At 43.5% G+C, this 25,582-nt stretch overlaps 1 protein-coding gene across 1 annotated transcript in view; it reads left to right on the top strand.

The window, feature by feature from the left end:
- The first annotated feature begins 1,736 nt into the window (after positions 1-1,736).
- LOC120045861 (LIM domain-binding protein 3-like) overlaps positions 1,737-25,582 on the top strand; it is a 65,633-nt gene continuing 41,787 nt past the window's right edge. Inside the window, exons 1-2 of the mRNA XM_038990794.1 lie at positions 1,737-1,885; positions 21,671-21,822. Of these exons, the coding sequence (XP_038846722.1) occupies positions 1,790-1,885; positions 21,671-21,822 (248 nt within the window). The 5' untranslated portion in view covers positions 1,737-1,789. The remainder of the gene's footprint in view (positions 1,886-21,670; positions 21,823-25,582) is intronic.

Genomic DNA, 25,582 nt, shown 5'->3' with positions numbered 1-25,582 from the left:
AAAGTGAAACAAAATAAGTAACCAATTCAGACCTTAACAATTACGTTAGCACACAAGTAAGGGTGTGTAATGAAGAAAATATGAGAATGAAACCAAAAATAAGATATGACAGATATGCAAGCCTTAATGCCTAAACAGTAAAACAAAATAGGATAGCTTTAGGATCCATATACAGTGCATTTGGCCCTCCATGGGCTCGCCAGAGGTAGCTTGACTGCCATTAGTTACCGAGATGAGATCCTCAGACCCCTTGTGAGACCATATGCTGGTGCGGTTGGCCCTGGGTTCCTCCTAATGCAAGACGATGCTAGACCTCATGTGGCTGGAGTGTGTCAGCAGTTCCTGCAAGAGGAAGGCATTGATGCTATGGACTGGCCCGCCCGTTCCCCAGACCTGAATCCAATTGAGCACATCTGGGACATCATGTCTCGCTCCATCCACCAACGCCACGTTGCACCACAGACTGTCCAGGAGTTGGCGGATGCTTTAGTCCAGGTCTGGGAGGAGATCCCTCAGGAGACCATCCGCCACCTCATCAGGAGCATGCCCAGGCGTTGTAGGGAGGTCATACAGATCGGGAGTCCCATAGGGCGGTGGATAATTAGCCCAGCGTCGTCCGGGTTAGGGGAGGGTTTGACCGGGGTTGGCCATCATTGTAAATAGTTAAATAAAGGTAAAATAAAAATGGTTCATTTATTGGCCTGGTGTTATCCATATGTAAATGTCCTGGACCATAGCCAATATAATTCTAACAAGTTCAATTCTCAGCAATAATAGTAATATTGTTCCTTGTACCGAAACATGAGGGTTATCCTCATCATTGTCTTATGCCGAGTGCAGCATCATAGCCATAGGCTAGGCTGCATGATTGTGCATTGATAGCATACCTGAATAATGAGCCAGATATTGGGGTTCCATCTCTCAGCTTGTCCCCTTTTGTGTTGGGTTGATGTGTTTTCTGGAAGGTCAAGATAAGTTTTGCTGGGTGGATAAAGGCGCATCTCAGGTTTAGTTCACGTAGCTGGAATCTCACCTCGTTTTAGGTCCTAAATTATGTCATGGCTATTCAGAGGACTTATAGACACGCCCCGTCAAATTATACCGTAACCCCGTCGCACTGTGGTTGACTCAACGTCTGAGTACAACCGTGAGCTACACATTAACACACAAGCATGTATATACATACAGTTACCGTAATGTTAATTAGATGTTTCCTCAAGCCACCCCCAGTGTGAGGTGTGAGGAGACACGGTTTCAGGAAGATCCTAGTCTGGAGTTAGGGGGGGTATTGAAAAAAATCAGTTGGCCTAGGAAGGGGCTATATTAACCCTGTGAATCATGGCAGGACTGACATACTGGGTGTCCCCTTACATTCCATATAAGCGGAATCCCCCCCCCCCCCCCACACACAATGCTACTATGGTATCACTTTCTGCAGAGGGGTGGCTATTCTTAGGCTGTCACTTCAGCTCATCTGAGCAGGCAAGACCTCTCTTCCTCTGGTTCTCTACTCTTTTCTGTCTATCTTTCTCTCCTTATTTAAAAAGGGTTGGGTCGTGAATGACATATTTGTCTGTGGCTGTAGTGGGTTAGGTTTTTGTTTGCTGTGCTTTCAGTCTCATTTGACATTTCGGGGAGATAATGTGTCTTTTTTAGTTCTCAAGTGTACTTTTTTTTTTAAACATTTTTTTTTTCTGCTTTCAGAAGCTACTTGGCTCCTGCCCCACCCCCCTCTACCTCATTTTTTGAAGAAGATTAAACCAAACAAGCAATCAAAGCCTTTGGAAGAATGAGTACCTACAACATTTCTCTGAGTGGGCCGGCCCCGTGGGGCTTCCGATTGCAGGGAGGGAAAGACTTCAACATGCCCCTGACCATCTCCAGGGTAAGAGATCAATTCATCCAATTCAGTCTACATACGTCCATACTTTGTACAAACACACAGAGATTTCTACATCCCATATCTGATGTGTCTTTTGACCAATGAGATGATCCTTCTTCTTGCATTAAGCTTGAATCTAAATGTCGGGGTTTGTTTAATGTTCAGTGCTTGAAACAGGATACTTGGGACGGCCCAACTCTGACGTCATCCCATTGAAGTTTACATTTAAAAAGATTAAGGTAAAGGGTAGTGGTTAAGGTTAGGGTTTAGGGCATGGAAGTCCCAAGGATTTCACACAGCACTAACCGTCAGCTAACCCTTATATCAAACCCTTATATAACCCTTACATCAAATATTGAATTACTACTACAGTACTAGTACAGTACTTGTAGGTGTGTTGTTGTTAAACATGGTGGTCATTTTGGGAAGTTTGGTTGATTAGATTGTTTGGGATGCAGTTTTACTACAGTACCTTTAATAGGTTTTCTCATTGGTTGGTATCATTGTGTGGTTTTGGAAAATTCAGTGATTAAGCTTGGCCTTTGCTAAAAAGTCTGAGAATATGCTTTGTCGTGTTCACCTAGTATGTTCACCTCACACATTGTAAAGGCCTAAAGACCATGCATAAAATGTTGGTTGGCTTATGGTGGTAGGAACTGTGAGTTAGGGGTAGGCTATGTTAAAATTGTTACACCACATTCGATGGTGAGAATGAAGGCCTACTTATGTATTTTCAGACTGGAATCATGGCATGCTGTCTGTCACCTGCCAAATCTATAGTGTAATATACAGTTAACTGCCCAAATAAAGGAAACACCAACATAAAGTGTCTTAATATGCCCGTTGGGGCCACCACTAGCCAGAACAGCTTCAATGTGCCTTGGCATAGATTCCACAAGTTTCTGGAACTCTATTGGAGGGATGCGACATCAATCTTCCACGAGAAATTCCATCATTTGGTATTTTGTATATGGTGGTAGAAAGCGCTGTCTCAGGCACCGCTCCAGTAATCTCCCATAACTGTTCTCTTGGGTGGAGATTTGGTGACTGAGACAGCTATGGCATATGGCAGGGATCATCAACTAGATTTTTCTTGAGCGGAGTCAGGAACATAATTACAAATAATTTGTAGACTGCAAATTGACCTCAAGAAGCCCAAACAGATATACAATTTGACTAAAACATAGTCATTTAAAACCGTGCTTAAATTTGTATATGATCACCTATATCTGTCTATTATGTGTGGGAATACTTTGGAACAGATGTCCAAAATTAAAATCACTTGGAGCTGATTTGCTGGTGTTTTTACAGTCTTAATGTCCAACAATACAAATTCAAGCAACATTTTTATTTTTGCTCTGAAAACTTGGGGGGCCAAATAAAATAGCCAGGGGACAAGTAAAATCACCCATGGACCAAATTCGGCCCACAGGCCACCAGTTGGGGAACCCTGGCATATGGTTTACATTGTTTTCATGCTCATCAAACCATTCAGTGACCACTCATGCTCTGTGGATGGGGGCATTGTCATTCTATGGGGGCATAGCCATGGTAGCCAAAATATTGGCCTGCCCAGCATTTTTATACATGACCCTAAGCATGATGCGATTTAAATTGCTTAACTAACTCTGGAACCACACCTGTGTAGAAGCACCTGCTTTCAATATACTTTGTGTCCCTCATTTACTCGAGTGTTTCCTTTTTATTTTGGCAGTTACAGTACCTGTAGTTACTTCAGTCGCTAATTCAGGTGTGATTATGCCTTTTGTGTGTTGCGTTTGTGCTGTGATGACCTAATATGTGAGTTCATTGCCCCTTTTCCTCTCCGAGACTGAAAATAGATATTTGGATTTCTCACCCTGTATTTTAAGGTGTCGAGGTGTATTTCCCCACATTATTCTAGTACTGAAAGTGAAAGAGGTGTTGTCGCCTGAATATCACAAGTTATTTCCTGGTAAGAACAAGTATTTATTCTATGAACATCTCTTCCAAGAACCTCAATCTGTCGATGTTCTCAGAGATATTTGTAGGATAGATATTTATTAGAAGAAAAGGAAGCTGGCTGGAATAATAATATTCTGAGTCTGGTATGTGTGCTCTGGTGTGTATGTGTGCCTGAAGCCTATGTGTTCATAATGAGTGCATCTTTGGATATACGTGTGTAACTCACTTGTAGACAAGCTTTACAGTATGTTAGGATTGGCACCTCTGTGTGGCCGGAAGTGTGTGTATGTGTGTGTGTACGTACAGTACCAGTCAAAAGTTTGGACACACCTACTCATTCCAGGGTTTTTCTTTATTTTTACTATTTTCTACATTGTAGAATAATAGTGACAACATCAAAACTATGAAATAACACATATGGAATCATGTAGTAACCAAAAAAGTGTTAAACAAATCCTTCAAAGTAGACACCGTTTGCCTTGATGACAGCTTTGCACATTCTAGGCATTCTCTCAACCAGCTTCATGAGGTAGTCACCTGGAATCCATTTCAATTAACAGTTGTGACTTGTTAATTTGTGGAATTTCTTTCCTCCTTAATGCTTTTGAGCCAATCAGTTGTCTTGTGACAAGGTAGTGGGGGTATACAGAAGATAGCCCTATTTGGCAAAAGACCAAGTCCATATTATGGCAAGAACAGTTCAAATAAGCAAAGAGAAACGACAGTCCATCATGACTTTAAGACGTGAAGGTCAGTTTCAAAAAGCATCAAGTGGTATGATTAAACTGGTTCTCCTGAGGACCGCCACAGGACAGGAAGACACAGAGTTACCTCTGCTGAAGAGGATAAATTCATTAGAGTTAACTGCACCTCAACCCCTTCACGGGGTTCAAGTAACAGACACATCTCAACTGTTCAGAGGAGACTGTGTGAATCAGGCCTTCATGGTCAAATTGCTGCAAAGAAACCACTACTAAAGGACACCAATAATAAGAAGAGACTTGCTTGGGCCAAGAAACACGAGGAATGGACATTATACCGGTGGAAATCTGTCCTTTGGTCAGATGAGACTAATTTTGAGATTTTTGGTTCCAACTGCCGAGTCTTTGTGAGACGCAGAGTAGGTGAATGGATGTTCTCCACATATGTGGTTCCCACAGTGAAGCATGGAGGAGGAGGTGTGATGGTGTGGGGGTGCTTTGCTGGTGACCCTGTCAGTGATTTTATTTAGAATTCAAGGCGCACTTAACCAGCATGACTACCACAGCATTCTGCAGCGACACAACATCCCAGCAGGTTAGTGGGACTATAATTTGTTTTTCAACCGAACAATGACCCAAAACACACCTCCAGGCTGTGTAAGGGCTATTTGACCAAGAAATCAACCTATAGCCCCTTCTCCTTACTTGATCTGAAATGATAGGACGAGTATAAGCCACACAGTAAAAATTCCACCTACTGTAGCATTTCAAAGGGAAAAAGGGTTTAGCTATCACGATTGGTAATACAGTCCTTTCAGATCTACAGGAAGTGTGTAGGCTGCACTTTTCTTTATTTCAGTGAACCTTTACAACTGGCCATTGAATCCCCTTTTACTGTATGCAGTCTTATATAGAGAAGGCCTGTGAACTGGGGCCTTCGGTCTGCAGCCCAGGAGCACAAGGCTCAGTCACTCAGCACTCTGACAGGTGGGGAGGATCTTCTGCCTGCCTTGGGCTGCTGCTCTATCGCTCTCTTCTAAAAATACTTTCTTTCCCACCGGTGGACAATGCCGATGGTTTGGGTGGTCCATGACTGCTGCTTTTTTAAATATTTTTTTATAGAGCCAGGTGTGACAGCGAGAGAGAGAACAGGTGTTGTGTAGCCTACATATTGTGTGGGCACTGCGTGATCGAAAGGGAGGTTAGGGGCTGGGGATTTGGGTTGTTAAGTTGCTGATGACCAAGCTGCTGCTTGTGTCAGTCACATGACGGCCTGGACTGCACAACTTCAGCCCTGTACACAAATACTACATGGCTACTGTGGTGGTTCCAATGACGAATACATTTGTACCTCTGAAATTGTGGCTAGCTACATTGGATAACTTGTTTGGCTGGTTGATCAAATTGAGAGTTATGTGGAGGTGAAATCAGGAGTGAAGCTAGAGGAAATAAAACCAGAAAGATGGTGTATGGAAGGCATGGACCTGAAACCCCGCTATAATGGCATGCAGCAGACCCTATTTATAAATACCTCACTGTGAGGTTGGGATAAAAATAAACCGCTTTGGAAAGAGTGGCCTTTCAAAAAAAAAAAAGTCTTTCCTCCATTTTCAAGTGAGGCGCTTAATTTGTCCACATTCAAAAGATTGTCTTGGCCTGGCTTATGTGTAACCTGGCTTCTTTCGCCAGAAAAATCAGCTACTGTCTCACACACGGATGTGTGAGTCACTATTTATTGGTTTATGAATTCCCCGTATTTATGAGGGCGCGTTATGACATTTCCGTTAAGACTGGACTGCCATTAAAAACTAATGTGGCCTTTATAAGATGTCTGAGGGAAATGTCAGCAAGGAGATCCACCAACTCGGAATACGATATGTGTCCCGAGCAAACCTCTGGAGTCCAGTATGGTTAATAGCACTGTATTGAGTGCCACATGCATAACAGCTGGTTGTGATATGGTACTTTCTATTCTGTTTTGCCTGTTAGGACACCTTGGCTCGAAACAATTCATGTTATCAGGAAGTTTATTGGGATTCATGAAAGCGATCTCATTCTTTTGGCATTTATTTGAGCTTCTTCAACTTCCCTCCAATATAGCCCCAGAAGATCACGTTTTACTACTGGATTTAATCTGATCTGTAATAATCATTTTAGGAAATTCTGTTGATAGTCTGTGCCCTCAGCAGTGTTATGCTGTTATTAGAATGTGTGTCCTCTCCTCGCCCGGACAGTAGCCTAAGTATTTGTTACAATTAAGGGCTGGTTGTCCAAGACAGGAATGCTCAGGTGACAGTTTTAGTCAACACTTCTTGGCTCTAGTACAGTGGTATTCAAACAGCGGGCACCACCAGAATACATTTTTTTTTAAATAAAAAATTCACGACCCCAACCCAATATGATGATGACAACCTTAAAATCAGTACATTTCGATTTTTACATCAACAAATAACGTTCAATTCATCACATTTTCATCTCTTATCAAAGTGAAAAGAAACCATTAAATACATTTACTCTAACATTTTATTTTTCTAATTATCTTTCTCAAAAACATTTGTATACTGTCCAATACAATAATCTGTACTTAATATTTTTTGTCCCCCCCCCCCCTCCCCATTAAAAAAAGGGGTTTTAACTTTGGCGAACCAACTGCAATGCCCGCGCGACCCCACTAGTCGCGACCCCGACTTTGAATACTGTATGTTGTGGTAAAGTGGTCATTCCTTTCAGCCTTTGGTCTGGCTGTGATATTGACAGATGAACACACCCCCTTGAGTGGATATGGGTGGTTGTGTTCTTTCTGTTTGAAAGAACTTTCTGCGTCAGCCCGAGACCCGAGACCGAGGGCAAATGGTGCCTTGAGTCCGAACTTTCGAGTCATTGCCTCTCATACACTGGTCCTCATGTTGGGTATGTGACCCTGTCTGTGACCAGATTGATTTGACAAGAGCTGATTCACTCATTTAAAATTATTTAAAGATGATCAGGAAATACTGTACATCATCCATCCATCCATCCATCCATCCATCCATCCATCCATCCATCCATCCATCCATCCATCCATCCATCCATCCATCCATCCATCCATCCATCCATCCATCCATCCATCCATCCATCCATCCATCCATCCATCCATCCATCCATCCATCCATCCATCACTAAACACATCTAAGTAGGCTAAATGTAACCTTGTGTGGAGGTGAAGTACAGCTTGTTTTTCATGGGATTGCGATGGATATTACCTGTCTGTTTTACCCTTGGACAGCTGAGTTGTCAAACTAGACCTTGTAGATTTAACATAAATCAGTGTCATACACTACAGTGTCATACACTACAGACAGCTGTCTTAGAACCAGCAAGAAAGACACACCCTCGAAACCCATCTGGTGTATCTTAGATACATCTCAAACTTCTCCCCTTGGCCCTGGGATTTAACAAGGTCTGTATGATGCAAGTTTTACTCTTTCAATGTACTGTGTGATCTGAATTCACCTGACCGAATCTATACGGAGATAAGGGGTTTAAGTATAGTTTTGTGGGCCGTATCTTCCTCAGTTAAATGCACTCTTCCTATCAAACCCTCCGACACTAAACAACATGTAACCGATGCAACTCAAAACGGGTGAAAGTAGATTTTATTTCTTACCAGTACGGGACACTTAAAAAAATAAATACTACAAAAATTACAGTGTAGCCTACACTGCTGACACTGACAAACAGATCAATAAAAACGATGTTGTCTGGTCAATATAATTGGCAGACACAAATACAATATGATGTCCATCTAACCTGGAGGAGGAGATTATTGTCCAAAAACAACCAAAAGTGGCACTGAACCAATGATAAAGACAGTGAATATGCAATCATTCCGGGGATTTTGGCCGATGTTCTCCACTGGTGCCAATAAGATAGGCCAATTGTGACGTTGGGCCAATTGTGCACCGCCCTATGGGACTCCCAATCACGGCCGGTTGTGATACAGCCTAGAATCGAACCAAGGTGTCTGTAGTGACGCCTCAAGCACTGAGATACAGTGCCTTAGACTGCTGCGCCACTCTGGAGCTTCACCGCGATAGCCATTTGCTTTCCACACAGTTTTTCTTCAATTGTATTTTTAAATATTGCGATAGACATGGATGGGTCTCTTTTTTTCACTGACAGTCTCAACTCAACAATAATCTATTTTGTATTTGCAGTGCGCACTGCCCAAATTGCGTGCCCCTCCGACTGTAGGCTATGCGATTTTAATTTGTATTTATTTAAGAAGCTAGTGAATCCTCTGTGGCCTAATCATGCTTTCTGGTGTAGTAGCCTCTTTAGAAGGATTTGATTTATTTCTGTATAGACAGCTAATTAGGCTAGGCCTATGGTCATTTTGGAAGTTTTAATTCAATTTACTTTAAGGAAAGCTTATCTTCCCCTGGCCTTATGTACATGCCCCCTATGCCTTTTTAATGTGGCAGAAACACAACCAGTCATTGTGTTTCATCTGATTGTCAAACAATTACTTAACAAAGGCTTATCAAAATAATTTCAGCATCCAAACCAACAGTGCACCCGCAATTTGATGAATGGAAAGAGAGTTCCAAAACACCTACCTGTATTGTAATAACATTCTACGATTGTCAATGGGCCTTAACTTGTAGCCTGAATTGATGCTTCCACTGTTGTCCACGCGCGCCTCGGTCTCGGCCACTCATCTCCACTTTCCCAAAATGTAACTGTTCTCCTCAAACCACAACGCATTTTGGAGCGTATACCACTTGGTTTCCAGCCAATTCACTAATTTGACCTGCAGTAAGGTTAAATAATGGTGTAATAGCCTATAGTTTTTTGGGCATGTTGTATGAATTGCGATAGGCTCACGTTTTACCGGTACGACTTACCCCCACTATTTATTTTGCCGTACGGACCATACCGCCTTACTTTCACCCCTGACTCAAAACCACATGTAACTCTCAGCAAGGGCCTATCTCACTACCATAGTACATGATGCCATGCTGTAGGAAATCTTGGTGTCCACTCGGCCTGATGCCAGCCCCTTAACCCCCCCACCCTCCATATCCCTTTGAGTTACAGTAGCAGACTGTAAGATTGAGGTCCTGAACAGTCCGTCAGTAGGCTGCCGACTCAGTCTGATAAAGTGTCTCTTATGTTAGCGATGGTCTTACAGGCCTCGGCATTCCACCCCCCCCCCCCCCCCCCCCCCCCCCCCACTCCAGGCCTGTGGTATGAGAGCCAACGGCTGGCGCTGCTGACAGGCAAGGCTGTTTTTAGCAGGCCGCAGAAGGTCAGTGGCGCTGGGGGAAATTGTGAGGGCTATAGATACCAGCAGTGCCCCCCCCCCCCCCCCCCTCTACTTCTCCCTCTCTACTTCCATGGACCCACTGCAGGGATCCAGGGACCGGGTTGGGATTTAGAGCCTGGGGTTCCCTGTAACTCAGCTTATTTTAGCTGCCCATTGGTGTCAGCAGTGGGTTAATGTCTCCTGTAGCCTACTGTGTTCTTATTCTCATGGTATTTTATTGATGTCACTGAGAGGTGATCTGGACTGTTCACCTTTTGAATGAGCAGTCAGGCATTCCCAGGGCAGACTCTCGGACTGCTGCGTTCAATATGGGGTGTCAGATTCTTTTTGCGCTTGTTAGCAGAAACTACCGTAAAACTTCCATTTTAAACCTTGAGTCTGAAATAGTTGCCTGTCCCTTTTTGTGTGCAACAGCACACACTTCAGTAAATAAACGGCTGTTTCAAATAGATGCCGGGTCTGAATGAATTGTTTATGAAGTTACCATGAATTACCCTGAATTGTTTACGAGGTTTCATGTTTGATTTGTTACATTAAATCATTCAGTAATTAATCCCCAAAATGATGTAAATCGTACGTTTTTATCACCAGTAAGCTGCCAACAGCTGAGAACTGCTAGCTAACTGGCAAGCACAAAAACAGTGTGAGTACAGACCCCTAGATCGGGAGATTGCCCTCTAGTGGCAAAAGTTAGAACTGACAAATGCACAGTTAGTAAAGAGGAGAATAATTATTCTGTCAAGGAATTATTCAACAAACAAAAAAATTATAGAGTCATACTAAGACAAAATAAACGTGACACAGTGTGTAAATGAAGGAAAGTAAGACATGTATTAAAATGTTGAAAGTGAATGCTGGAATTAAACAATTAAGTATTCAAATGAGCAAAAGTTGCTTTAAGGAAATAGAAGCCTGGCTCTAATAGAAGCCTGTCTCTAATAAGCACCTGTTGTGTTCAAGGATTTAAGCAAATAAACGCCCAGGCTATTAATTTAAGTTTCTAACCCATAGGGTTTCTTCAAGTATGTGGCTTGTGAAATTACACATAAACACTTCCTCTGTGTAAATTCGTTGTAGACCCTATTTTCCCCTGAATGAAGACCATTCTAGCAAGAGACCTTCTGGATGATGGTAGTTAGACACCTAAATAAATTCTACTGGAAACAGTAGGTGCATTTTAAATCGAGCTTCTCAAACTCGTTGTTAATGTATGTATAAGTATTGGGTGTACTGTTAAAACTTCAGAATGATCTTGTGAAAAAGCATTTTGAAATGTAAAAAGTATTTTAATTAATGTGTTGGGGAAAATGTGGCTGAATCAAATCAGAAGTTCTGTACACAGATGTAGGATCTTAATTTGAGCCCGTTTGCTACAGAAGGAAAATAATCCTGCAGCAACAGGAAATGTGCATTTTTATGTGGATTATAATTAATGGACATTTGTGTAGGGGTTGATAAATTTTTCGTAAGGGAAAATCAAGTCTGAAATTTCAAAGTGGAAATTACAAACTTTAGAAGCCTTTTTAACCTAAAATACACTACGTTTTAAATGTACTGCATTGCAGGAAAGTTCTCCTGCAACAGGGTGATCAAATTAAGATACTACATCTGTAGAAAGTGTCATGACAGTGGACAAACCCATGATGAACAAAATCTTCATCAAACCATGATCTGATGAAGATATTCCATCTTGTCCGTAGCAGGTCGGTGAGGCTGTGATACAAGTGTTGGGCGTCCTTTCAGTATACAGTATCTATTACTCTTGGCGGGCAATCACTCTTTCTTTAGTTAGCTACTGTATTTCTGACTCTGCTGCCACTCCTCTAATTCTGACTTTCTCTCCCTTCAACTCTGACTTTTTTTTCTTTCACCCTTTCTCTCTCTTCCTCTTGCTCCCTCTTTTTCTTTAACACAGGCTCTCTCTCTCTCTCTCTCTCTCTCTCTCTCTGTGCCCCACTTTTTTCCCTGTGGTTTTTGCCTGGCCCATAGAACGGGCCCTTTGTGTGGTGTGAGTGCACAGGAGATTTGAGCTGGCATATCAGCCAGCCATTCACCCAGACATCAATAGACCAGAGTCAGGGTGGAGGCTTAATATAGGTTTTGTGAGCCAGTTGGTAATCCACTCCTCACCCTCAATGCCCTTTGTTTTTCCTGGTGCCTCTCCATTTCCTGCTATTTGCTTTGTGGGTCCAGTGAAAAGGAAACGTTTCAATGAACTTGGATTTTGTAGCTAGACTGGGCTTATTTAGTCAGCCGGGGGAAATTCTACTCATTATTGATGGAGAGAGTGTCCTATTGTAGTCAACATTGAAGTAAATAAAAAAATAAGAGCAACACGTGTTGCATGTTTTACTCCACTGACTCCAGTAGCAATGTAATCACTGTGTTGCTATCTCATTTCCTGTGTGACATTATTAGGGGGGGGCTCAACCCCCATCAAAGTTGCCCGTTCCTGCTCTATGCCAATTGTAATAGAGTTGACTTGACTAAGTCCCTTTGGGTCCACAGTCAAAATTCATGTGGCGTCTTATATCGCCTCATCGTTTCACCCTAGCTAAAGTTGTTTTAACAAATAGAGAATAATGGGTTAGAAAGCAGTCATGGCAGAAATAGGTTTGGAACAGCTGAGGCTTGTGAATGTTACCAGACCAGGCCACCTCAGGTGAACCTCTAGCCAGGGAGAGAGCCTAATCTACAGCTAAGGTCTGAGGCGAGAGGTCAAAGGTGGCCCTGGGCCCTTCCTGTGAAGCCAGGCGGCTGGTCTGAGTCATCACCCACGCAGCTGGCCCCAACGGTGGTGGCAGTGACATCATCGTCGCGGCAACCTTTGCTTATACTGTATGTCAAGAGACTCTGCAACAGCCCCGTCTGCCAATTAGAGCTGGCATTTGTGGAGGAAGGGCCATCGCCAATGCCAGGCCCCGCCAGCCAGAGAGAACATGGGGAGGGAGAGAGAGAGACTCAGTGCAGCTGTCTTTTACAGAAGAGCTGGCCAACACAGGCCACACCCTCAACCCCTCGAGCACAAAATATCAACACTTCAATTTTATTTATGTTTTATATAAAGTATTTTGTTACTTTGCCTTACTCCAATTTGGTTTATTTCTGACTTTCTTGATTTTAACTCGCCATGTAAGTCATTGAGAACAAATTTTAGCCCGTGTTTTCCTGATGAATGGCCAGTGCTTACCTAATCTAACCTCAGTCTCAAGGGGTACCCACAGAAAGTTCATGAGTGGTGCTGGTAGAACTTGAGTAGTCTCATTAACAGTGTGGGCGGAGAGCCCGGCTATAGGACCATGCCAGGCCCCGGCTCCAGTGGGAGATCTTGTACCCATCCAATGACTCAGACAGCCCGGGTCACAATGGACCAAAATAAGTGGCGGGGAGGGTGTCAGTTTGCTTTGATCCTGCCCATCGCTCCCTCGCTCTCGTGTGTGTGTGTGTGTGTGTGTGTGTGTGTGTGTGTGTGTGTGTGTGTGTGTGTGTGTGTGTGTGTGTGTGTGTGTGTGTGTGTGTGTGTGTGTGTGTGTGTGTGTGTGTGTGTGTGTGTGTGTGTGTGTGTGTGTGTGTGTGTGTGTGTGTGTGTGTGTGTGTGTGTGTGCGAGACCCTGCTACCACAATACACCAAAGTTGCGGGAGTTATTCCCTCAGACTAATGTCCCCGCACAGTCACTGAATACTGTTTGATTTATCACAAAATATCTTGAGGGGTTTGATCAGAAAAACACTTTGAAAGGAAACTATTGTAGTTGCACTGAAACACTGAGGCGTTTTAGTCTCTGTTTCGAATTATTCTTTTAATCATGGCCTTTTATATAGCAACGGGTAACTGATATTAATAAGCCCCTGACAATTATCCTGGATCCTGTCATTAATGATGACTGTTATCATTATTTCCCCCTCGATATTAATGTGACAAGTCACATGGACACAACGTCTAGGCGCTCCAGTCATACACTATGAATAGCCCAGGAAAAACTCTTGGCCCCTAAACACACTGTATTATAAAGCACTCTGATCCAACAGTGGTGTTTGGCAGTAGAATAGAAAGTCAGTTTTACAAAATGGATTTTGATTTTGCGAGGCAATAATGTGACATGAATGGCTACTGAAAGCCTTTGAAGGGCATTTAGAATGTTGTCGAACATACTGTACACCAGGAATGTCATTATTACTTCCGTTCGCACACAGAAGATTGTCATCGGTTTCATTCCCTGTCTCAATGGTCAGTTTCCTTTGCGATACTCAGGACTCCCCGCTAAATACAGAAGTGGGGCCATAAATCGGAAGCTGATAGGCAACCTGGTGCAAGATGCCAGACACCAGATACCACTGTTTGAAAGATTTGATATTATGTAATACTGCTGTCTGGGCCATACACAGACCACTAACCTCCTTTTTATCTTCATAGTGGCAGAGAAGCAGTGGATTAGAATGGATAGAGGGAGAGAGGGAACACGGAAGGGGGGAGGGGGAGAGAGGGAACAATGGAGGGAGGTAGAGAGAGGGAACAGGGAAGGGGGAGGGGGAGGGAGAGAGGGAACAAGGAAGGGGGGAGGGGGGAGAGAGGGAACAGGGGAGGGGGGAGAGAGGGAACAGGGGAGGGGGGAGAGAGGGAACAGGGGAGGGGGAGAGAGGGAACGGGGAGGGGGAGAGGGAGGGAGGGGGGAGAGAGGGAACAGGGGAGGGAGGGGGGAGAGAGAGGGAACAAGGAAGGGGGGAGGGGGAGAGAGGGAACAATGGAGGGAGGGGGGAGGGAGGGAGGGAGAGAGAGGGAACAGGGGAGGGGGAGGGAGAGAGAGGAAACAAGGAAGGGGGGAGGGGGGAGAGAGGGAACAGGGGAGGGGGGAGGGAGGGAGGGAGAGAGAGGGAACAGGGGAGGGGGAGGGAGAGAGAGGAAACAAGGAAGGGGGGAGGGGGGAGAGAGGGAACAGGGGAGGGGGAGAGAGGGAACAGGGGAGGGGGAGAGAGGGAACAATGGAGGGAGGGGGGAGAGAGAGGGAACAAGGAAGGGGGGAGGGAGAGAGAGGGAACAGGGAGGGGGAGAGAGGGAGGGAACAGGGAGGGGGAGGGAACAGAGGGGGGGAGGGGGAGAGAGGGAGGGAACAGGGAGGAGGAGAGAGAGGGAACAGGGAGGGAACAGGGAGGGGGAGAGAGGGAGGGAACAGGGAGGGAACAGGGAGGGAGGGAGGGAACAGAGGGGGGGAGGGAGGGAGGGAACGAACAGGGAGGGGGAGAGAGGGAGGGAACAGGGAGGGGGAGAGAGGGAGGGAACAGGGAGGGGGAGAGAGAGAGGGAACAGGGGGAAGAGGTGTGAGATACATGAGGGAGCAGATTTGGCCGATAACATCACTGTAGACAATTTTAAATCCAGATAATCTTTTTCAATAAAACAGTTTGTTGCTGTTCCATTTCAAGGTGACATTGAATGCATTTCTTTCGTGCACAAAGCTGAGAAGTGGATTAAGTTATGATATTTCACTCTTTTTAAGTATAGAAGGATATGCTAGAGAAAGTTTAAACAAAAGGAAAACGTTTGTAAACAGCAACAAAGTAAGTAAGCTTAAACATTTTCTTATCAAGAGGGATTATTTCCTTAAAAGAGAAGCAACTTGCAATATCTAAACTTCTGTCACTTTTGCCAAAGTTTTGTTGTTCATTTCTTGGGTGCTGCAGTGCCCTGAGCTGCCTAATCTCTTTTCCAGAACTGGTTGGTTCCAGTTCCTTGTTGGTGTGTTTTAAATGAATTAGCTCTTAACACTGGTCTCAGCAGCTAGTGGCAGGCTGTCTGGCACGCTCCTCGTGATAACGGAGCTCACCAGGGAGATACAGACAGGGACCCGTTCATTTTTTCACTTCAAGAGAGATTGAGGCACGGAGGCTGCTTGACTGGGGGGGTTGTCGTGTTGTTGACATTAAAACCAGTAGATAGTTAAAAAAGTCCCGATGGCGCCCAGAAGTATTTGAATTTGAAGCGTGCCATATTACTGAATCGGGCTGAATGGTATAACAACAACAAAAAACGCTAAGGATCATGGTGAAAGTGGCTGTTACAGGATCATGGTCGATGTAGTCCTTTTCATCCTGCCTGAGAGGGTCAACCGGGAGCCTTCTCGTAGACTGCCGGCTCGTGATTGGTCTGTGTCAGCACGTGGTCCTGTGTGATGACAAATGTAGTAGTCGAAAATGGATCACTATTTAATTAAATATCTCGATTTGTAGCGAACTTTGAAATCATTCACCGGGGATCGAACTTGATCATAATAGACACATTTTAGAGGCCTTCTTTTCACACTGCTAGGTTGCTACTCAGTAGCCGACCAGCAGAGCTTGTGACTTCACACTCCAGACCGGACACTGGTGGCCTGGTTATTTCCCAAAACACACAGCTGAAAAGCCCACCTGAATTTAACTGATTTAGTAGAGAAATGTCAACAACACACTCACAGGTTTGCAACAATGTACGATTACTCAATTTGACTTCTTAAGGGGATTGTTATAGAATAACTTCAAAATAAAGCCAAAGCATTTTTTTTTACTGGTTCTTGGTGTTCCATCTCTGTCGGAACAGTTCTTTGTCAATGACATGATTGAGCTGAACGGGCAATCTGCAGTTTGAAAAACAACAAACAGCTGAGGGATGGGGTTAGAGAAATGTAACCTGTCATTCATAGACAGAGCTATGGATGCAAGGACTGATGATCAAAAATGACATTTTTCGCCATGTTTTGACGCTACACAGCGTTTCTTTTTAACAATCACAAAAAACAAGCTTATATGTTGGGTTCTGATGGGGTACGGAAATTGTACTGAGCTCATGAGGCATTTCTAAGTCATTTCTTTAAGAATCCATGGCTATACACTGAGTATATGAAACATTAGGAGCATCTTCCTAATATTTAGTCGCACCCCCCCCCCCCCCTTTTGCCCTCAGAACAGCCTCAGTTTGTCGGGGCACAGACTCTACATTGTGTTGAAAGCGTTCCACAGGGATGCTGGCCCGTGTCGGCGCCAATGCTTCCCACAGTTGTATCCAAGTTGACTGGCTGTCCTTTGGGCGGTGGACCATTCTTGATACACACGGGAAAGTGTTGAGCGTGGAAAACCCAGCAGCGTTGCAGTTCTCTACACAAACCGGTGCGCTTGGCACCTACTGCCATACCCCGTTCAAAGGCCCTTAAATCTTTTGTCTTGCCCTTTAAACCTCTGAATGGCACACATACACAATCCATGTCTCAATTGTCTCAAAGGCTTAAAAATCCTTCTTTAACCCGTCTCCTCCCCTTCATCTACACTGATTTAAGGTGGATTTAACAAGTAACATCAATAAGGGATCATCGCTTTCACCTGGATTCACCTGGTCAGTCTGTCATGGAAAGAGCAGGTGTTCTTAATGTTTTGTATACTCAGTGTATATCATTCATTTAACCGTCCATAAATGGTTGTACATGTAGCAATCACAGATGCTAAAGCCTTTCATGCTAAAGTTTACTTAGCTTTTGAAATCTTCAGTGTCTTGCACTTCTCTGTGAAGTCAGTTCCCATTCATCTCATTCTAATTGTCACTTAGGCCTAAATGAATGAAGTGTGTCTATCTACAGCCGACAAACTCTCTTCACTTATGGTGCGTGTTAACTGAAGATGATGTGGGCGATGAAACTACGGAAAGCCATTCATTTTCAGTGGAGGAGAAGCGAAGTGGGCAGGGGACTGTTGGGTGTAGTGTATTTGAGGTTTAAAAAGGGTTCTGAAGTTTGACATTTCAAAGTGGAAATTAGACTTGATTTTCCCTTAGCAAAAAATGTATCGACCCCATTAATTATAATCCACATTATAATTAGCATTTCCTGTTGCTGCAGGATTATTTTCTTTCTGTAGCAAACTGGCTCAAATTAAAATCCTACGTATGTACCTAGATTTTCCATTATATTGACAAGATAGTCGAGTGATCTCTCTAACAATGGAAATACATGTCCTTAAAGATTGAAGGAAGGCAGTAGGAGGCGAGATCAGGTGGGACCAGTATAGCCAATGAGATAGCAGATACAGATGTAGGATCTTAATTTGATCACTCTTTTGTTGCTGAGAATTTTCCTGCTCACTAGGAAATGCAAATTGTGGTGTATTAAAAGTAAAAAGGCTTCTAAACTTTGTAATTTCCACATTAAAATGTCAGACTTGATTTGCCCTAAGGAACATTTGATCAACCCCTCCAAAAAATGTATATTAATTATAATCCACATAATTCACATTTCATGTTGCTGCAGGAATATTTTCCTTCTGTGAGAAGCAGGGTCAAATTAAGATCCTATAGCTTCGCCTCTTCCTCTCTTCTAGCACCCACATAAGGGTGGAGCTAGCGTGGCTATCCGAATTATCGCGGATTGTGAAAATCCCCCATTAGGCTACTATGATTAAAGTGCACGCAGACCCTATTGTTGAGATGTCATTACGTGGCGTATGCTATTGTACCTGTAGACTTAGTCATTGCGCTAATGCTAGTTAGCATTGGCTCGTGAAACTACTTTCAACTTCCTTCATACTGCATGTCGATACCGAAAAATGGTATCCACAAGTTCATTTTCCTAGCCACCATGCTTCTACATCTGCATTGCTTGCTGATTGGGGATTTACCCTGGGTTTCTGTATAGCACGTTGTGACATCGGCTGATGTAAAAAGGGCTTTATAAATACATTTGATTGATTGATTTGACTCTGGGTAGCAGAATCCCTTTATTAACAGTAATAATGAATAAGCCACTCCGACTTTCAATATCCTCTCAGGGATTTAATGTAGTCAGTTCGATTTTCTTTATTTTATGAAATCTCTCATCTCTCTCTCTCTCTCTCTCTCAATTCAAGGGGCTTTATTGGCATGGGAAATGTGTTAACATTGCCAAAGCAAGTGAGGTAGATAATATACAAAAGTGGGCAGGAGGTTAGGAAGTGCAGCTCAGTTTCCACCTCATTTCTCTTGAGAGCCATGTCTGCCTACGGCGGCCTTTCTCAATAGCAAGGCTATGCTCACTGAGTCTGTACATAGTCAAAGCTTTCCTTAAGTTTGGGTCACTCACAGTGGTCAGGTATTTTGCCACTGTGTACTCTCTGTTTAGGGCCAAATAGCATTCTAGTTTGCTCTGTTTTTTTGTTAATTCTTTCCAATGTGTCAAGTAATTATCTTTTTGTTTTCTCATGATTTGGTTGGGTCTAATTGTGTTGCTGTCCTGGGGCTCTGTGGGGTCTGTTTGTGAACAGAGCCCCAGGACCAGCTTGCTTAGGGGACTCTTCTCCAGGTTCATCTCTCTGTAGGTGATGGCTTTGTTATGGAAGGTTTGGGAATCGCTTCCTTTTAGGTGGTTGTAGATTTTAACGGCTCTTTTCTGGATTTTGATAATAGCGGGTATCGGCCTAATTCTGCTCCACATGCATTATTTGGTGTTATACGTTGTACACTGAGTATATTTTTGCTAAACTCTGCATGCAGTCTGAATTTGGTGTTTGTCCCATTTTGTGAAATCTTGGTTGGTGAACGGACCCCAGACCTCACAACCATAAAGGGCAATGGGTTCTATGACTGATTCAAGTATTTTTGGCCAGATCCTAATTGGTATGTTGAATTTTATGTTCCTTTTGATGGCATAGAATGCCCTTCTTGCCTTGTCTCTCAGATCGTTCAAAGCTTTGTGGAAGTTACCTGTGGCGCTGATGTTTAGGCCAAGGTATGTATAGTTTTTTGTGTGCTCTAGTGCAACAGTGTTTAGATGGAATTTGTATTTGTGGTCCTGGCGACTGGACCTTTTTGGAACACCATTATTTTGGTCTTACTGAGATTTACTGTCAGGGCCCAGGTCTGGCAGAATCTGTGCAGAATTTATAGGTGCTGCTGTAGGCCCTCCTTGGTTGGTGACAGAAGCACCAGATCATCAGCAAACAGTAGACATTTGACTTCAGATTCTAGTAGGGTGAGGCTGGGTGCTGCAGACTTTTCTAGTGCCCGCGCCAATTCGTTGATATATATGTTGAAGAGGGTGGGGCTTAAGCTGCATCCCTGTCTCACCCCACGGCCCGGTGGGAAGAAATTTGTGTGTTTTTTGCCTATTTTAACCGCACACTTGTTGTTTGTGTACATGGGTTTTATAATGCCTTATGTTTTACCCACAACACCACTTTCCATCAATTTGTATAGCAGACCCTCATGCCAAATTGAGTCGAAGGCTTTTTGTGAAATCAACAAAGCATGAGAAGACTTTGCCTTTGTTTTGGTTTGTTTGTTTGTCAATTAGGGTGTGCAGGGTGAATACATGGTCTGTTGTACGGTAATTTGGTAAAAAGACAATTTGACATTTGCTCAGTACATTGTTTTCACTGAGGAAATGTACGAGTCTGCTGTTAATGATAATGCAGAGGATTTTCCCAAAGCATTTTTCCTTTGCCAAGATAATCCAACCACCTGACAGGTGTGGCATATCAAGAAGCTGATTAAACACTCTAAAATGTGCAGTTTTGACACACATCACAATGCCACAGATGTCTCAAGTTTTGAGGGAGCATGCAATTGGCATGCTGACTGCAGCAATGTCCACCAGAGTTGTTGCCTCCAACGTCGTTTTAGAGAATTTGGCAGTGCGTCCAACCGGCCATTATAGCCGCAGACCACGTGTAACCACGCTAGCCCAGGACCTCCACATCTGGCTTCTTCACCTGCAGGATCGTCTGAGACCAGCCCCCCGGACAGCTGAAAAAATGTGGGTTTGCACAGCCGAAGAATTTCTGCACAAACTCCTGGGCTTGTCCGTAGGCTACGGACAACAAACACAATTGCATTTTATCAATGCATTTTTTTTGAATCCACAGAGATACCATGATGAAATCCTGAGACACATTGTCGTGCCATTCGTCCGCCGCCATCGCCTCATGTTTCAGGATGATAATGCACAGTCCCATGTCGCAAGGATCTGTACACAATTCGTGGAATCTGAAAATGTCCCAGTTCTTCCATGGCCTGCATACTCACCCGACATGTCACCCATTGAGAATATTTGGGATGCTCTGGATCGACGTGTACGACAGCATGTTCCAGTTCCCGCCAATATCCAGCAACTTCGCACAGCCATTGAAGAGGAGTGGGACAACATTCCACAGGCCACAATCAACAGCCTTATCAACTCTATGTGAAGGTGATGTGTCGTGCTGCAAGAGTCAAGTGGTGGTCACATCAGATACTGACTGGTTATCTGATCCACGCCCATACCTTTTTTTTAAGGTATCTGTGACCAACAGATGCATATCTGCATTCCCAATCATGTGAAATCCATAGATTAGGTCCTAATGAATTAATTTAATTTAACTGATTTTCTTATATGACCTGTACAATCTTTGAAATTGTTGCAGATTGCGATTATATTTTTGTTCAGTGTAAATTGTTGCCAGTAACACAGTTAGTCATTAACCCTCTGGATAACATGAAACCAGCCTAACCAGCTCTGCTATGGCGAGTAAAATGTTCAGAGTGAGGTGTTCTCTCATTTGCGTCTGGAAGTAGCTAGCAAGCTAGCCAACTTTAGCCAGTTAGCTTGTGCGCTTGACTGCCGTCGTGAGGTCAAAACGCTCGGATCAACCCTACTCCTCGTCAGTGTCCAGTGTGCGCTCTGAATGCTCCAAGAGCGAAATGCTCTTAATTTGCGAACGGGCAACCTGACAACGCTCTGAGCGCACTCTGACACACTGGGGGCAATTTACGAACGCACCCTGTGATTGATGTTGACCATTGAGTGTCCATTGTTGAAGGGCATTATGATTGTTGACCATTGTGTGTGTGCTGACCATCCACAGATCACCCCTGGGAGCAAGGCACAGCAGGGCAACCTGGTCCAGGGTGACATCATCGTGGCCATCGACGGGGTCAGCACTGAGGGTATGACCCACCTGGAGGCCCAGAACAAGATCAAGTGTGCCAGCTTTAACCTGGCCCTCACCATGCAGAAGTACGTACCACGCACACGCACACACTCACATGCACATGCATGCACAGACACACACACACACGTACACACACACACACACGTACACACACACACGTACACACACACACGTACACACACACACACACACGTACACACACACACACACACACACACACACACACACACACACACACACACACACACACACACACACACAGAGAGAGAGAGAAACACACAGAATAAAGAGTCTCTCTGTGCCCCTCTCCTCCTTTCTGTGAGGGCCAACTCTTTAATAGTGGCCTAATTGAAGATTAGACAGATTAGGTGTCATTTTATAAAGGGACAGTGACGGAGTGGGCTCCCTCTTATCCCTGTCTGGATGGACAGACCTGGAGCCTATTTTAGAGGTAGAGATGTGGCTTCACTGTCATCTGAGGACTGAGGAGCGAGGGAATGGATGGAGGGAGGGAACATAAATGATGATGGCCTCCCGGGTGGCGCAGTGGTCTAGGGCACTGCGGTCTAGGGCACTGCATCGCAGTGCTAGCTGCGCCACCAGAGTCTCTGGGTTCACGCCCAGGCTCTGTCGCAGCCGGCCGCAACCGGGAGGTCCGTGGGGCGACGCACAATTGGCATAGCGTCGTCCGGGTTAGGGAGGGTTTGGCCGGTAGGGATATCCTTGTCTCAGTATGTAAAAATGTAATAAAATGTATGCACTCTACTGTAAGTCGCTCTGGATAAGAGCGTCTGCTAAATGACTAAAATGTAAAAATGTAAATGTAATGATATTTTCACACCTGTTGTCCTGGCTTAAACTAGAGAACCAAAGATAGCTTACGTATACTTTTATCACAGGACATGCATAAATACGGTGTCACTTTTCTTGCTCTGTTGACACGGTATTTTGTCCATACAAATAACCAGAAGTGCACTCAGTGAATGTTTATCAATGTTACTATATGAAAAGCTATTCAGTGTAACAATATTATAAGCAAGCAGCATATGTCTCTGGACCATGCTTGAATTTATTAGTTTGGAATAAATGCTTATGCACAGACCCATATCTCACGACCAAACCTAAGGCAAGACAAACCACAAACGCTAATCTGTCTGCAAATTAAATTCTGTGCGTTTACTCTGTCACACACACAAACAGGAAAGTTAGAGCAGTTGACAGATCTGGTCGTCCTTCACATTGGCCCAGGTCGTCTTCTCATTCATTTGAATCTGCTTTGCTGCAAGGCGTGACTCCTGCTGAATCATCCCCCCGCCATTGAGCTACAGCAAACACAGTGGATGCCTTCAATTACTCACACACGCACGCCTTCACACACAATCTCGACTCCCAAGGTTTCAGAGACTAGATAAAGTGATCATGGAAAAAGCATCTCAATAGTTTGTGTGATATGAACGCTTCCTATATCAAACCTTTAGCAAATGATTAAATACAGCTTGGAAAATTCCAGAAAATGATGTCATGGCTTTAGAAGCTTCTGATAGGCTAATTGACATAATTTGAGTCAGTTGAAGGTGTACCTGTGGATGTAGGCCTACAAACCTAACTCAGTTACACTAGCTCTGTCAGGAGGAATGGGCCAAATTCACCCAACTTATTGTGGGAAGCTTGTGGAAGGCTACCCGAAACGTTTGACCCAAGTTAAACAATTTAAAGGCAATGCTTCCAAATACTAATTGAGTGTATGTAAACTTCTGACCCACTGGGAATGTGATGAAAGAATAAAAGCTGAAATAAATCATTCTCTCTACTATTATTCTGACATTTCACATTCTTAAAATAAAGTGGTAATCCTAACTGACCTAAGACAGGGAATTTTTACTCGTATTAAATGTCAGGAATTGTGAAAAACTGAGTTTAAATGTATTTGGCTAAGGTGTATGTAAACTTCCGACTTCAACTATATATACTGTATATATTTTTTATATATTTTTAAAAAAAAATTTATTTAGTCAGGGGAAACCCATTTGAGACCAGGATCAAATTTTTGAAGGTGCCCTGAGCATAGCAATACAAGTGTACAAAATGATCACTCAAACAAAGATACAAAAAGAAATATCCACATTACAATCTCTTCATTCAATCAAAACAACTGCAGCTCTCATTCAACACATCTAATACTAGAGTCTTAAACTGCCCTGGGAGTATCAGGGAAACAAGATGCAATGAGTTCTGCAGGTTATTCCAAGAATGGGGGCATTAAAACTGAAAGCGGATTTACCTAGTATTGACTATTGGAACCTTGAGAGTTAACCATCCCTGTGAACTGGTTTGGTGTCTCATATTTCTTGTTTTAGCAGTGAAGTGAGGTAGGTTGGAGGCTTTTTCAGGGAGCTTTGTAAACCAAAAGGGACGAATGAAGTGATCTACGGGACTTTAGTGAGACCAGCCGGCTTTTCTGATACAGGAGGCAGTGATGAGAATTAAACCTGTCGCCTATGATAAAGCTAAGTGTGCTATGGTAGACTGCATCCAAACGTTTTAGTGCTGTCTGCTGCGGTTTGATAAATGGTGTCACCATAGTCCGAAACTGACAGGAAAGTTGGTTATACAATCTGCATCCTGCTGTTTAGAGAGAGTCAAGATCTATTTCTAAAAAAGAAGCCCGCTTTAAATCTTAGCTTTTTAACTAGCTCTTCTCTTTAAAAGTTAGATGTTTATCAATCCAAACACCCAGATATTTATAGGCAGGAACCCGCTCGATAAGAGAGCCATCCAATGAGTAAATATTTGTCCATCTGAGACATTTTTGAATGAATTAGAGAACAACATCTATTTAGTTTTGCCCGCATTAATAAGTTCCCGTTTTAAATCAAGGGCTTTCTGTAATGTAACAAAATCAGATTGGTGCTCTAACATAGCTTGGTCAACAGTTGGTGCAATGGCATACATAACCGTGTCGTCTACATACAGATGACTATTACAGGATTTAATAGATAGACCAATATTATTGATATAAACAGTAAAGAGAACAGGTCTCAAAACCAACCCCTGCGGAACACCTTTGGTAATAATGAGGAAATTAGACTTGACACAATCATTGTGTCCTGTCTGATAGATAGTTCTTAAACCACTTGCAACACTCCTGATCCAAGCCAATTTCAAACAGTCTTTGAATGAGCAGGGAATGGTCAACGGCGTCGAAGGCCATTGAAAGGTCTATAAATAAGGCAGCACAATGATTTTTATGATCGAGACAATTTGACACATAATCTAAAACCAAACTTGTGCACATTTTAGAATATAGTGAGTTCTTAGCTAGGAGTTGGTCAGGGATTCTAATATCTTGGCTAGGCAAGATAACTTGGAGATTGGGCTGTTGTCAGGATCTCCACCCTTATGTAGGGGGGGAACATGTGCGGCTTTCCAGATCTCAGGGATAACATCAGTGGAAATGATCAAGTAAAAAATCCAGGTTAAAGATTCAACAATGAGTGGGGCAGAGAGCTGTAGTAAGAAGGGGTCAAGTGAATCAGCCCCTGTGGATTTTCTTTTTACATTGATCTTTAAATACATCCTAGACAAAAAAAATGGTTGAAATGAAAATAACCAAGATTGTGTGACTGGAAGTACATCATTCTCTACAATCTGTTTTGAGTTACATAAAGTCCCTGTAGAGAAATGTTAGGAATTCTCAGAAACTATTCTTTAAAAAAATTAGGCTAGCTGAGGCAAAATGGTTATTGAAATCACCACACATGTCCATCTATTATGGGACCAGAGGCTGTCATAACCTGCAGTGGCAATGAGGGGGTGGAGTTTTGT

Source organism: Salvelinus namaycush, chromosome 4, assembly GCF_016432855.1.
Source record: "Salvelinus namaycush isolate Seneca chromosome 4, SaNama_1.0, whole genome shotgun sequence".
In the NCBI taxonomy this organism is placed as follows: domain Eukaryota; kingdom Metazoa; phylum Chordata; class Actinopteri; order Salmoniformes; family Salmonidae; genus Salvelinus; species Salvelinus namaycush.
The sequence above is the reverse complement of the archived record's forward strand: the minus strand, read 5'-3'. Positions and strand labels throughout refer to the sequence as shown.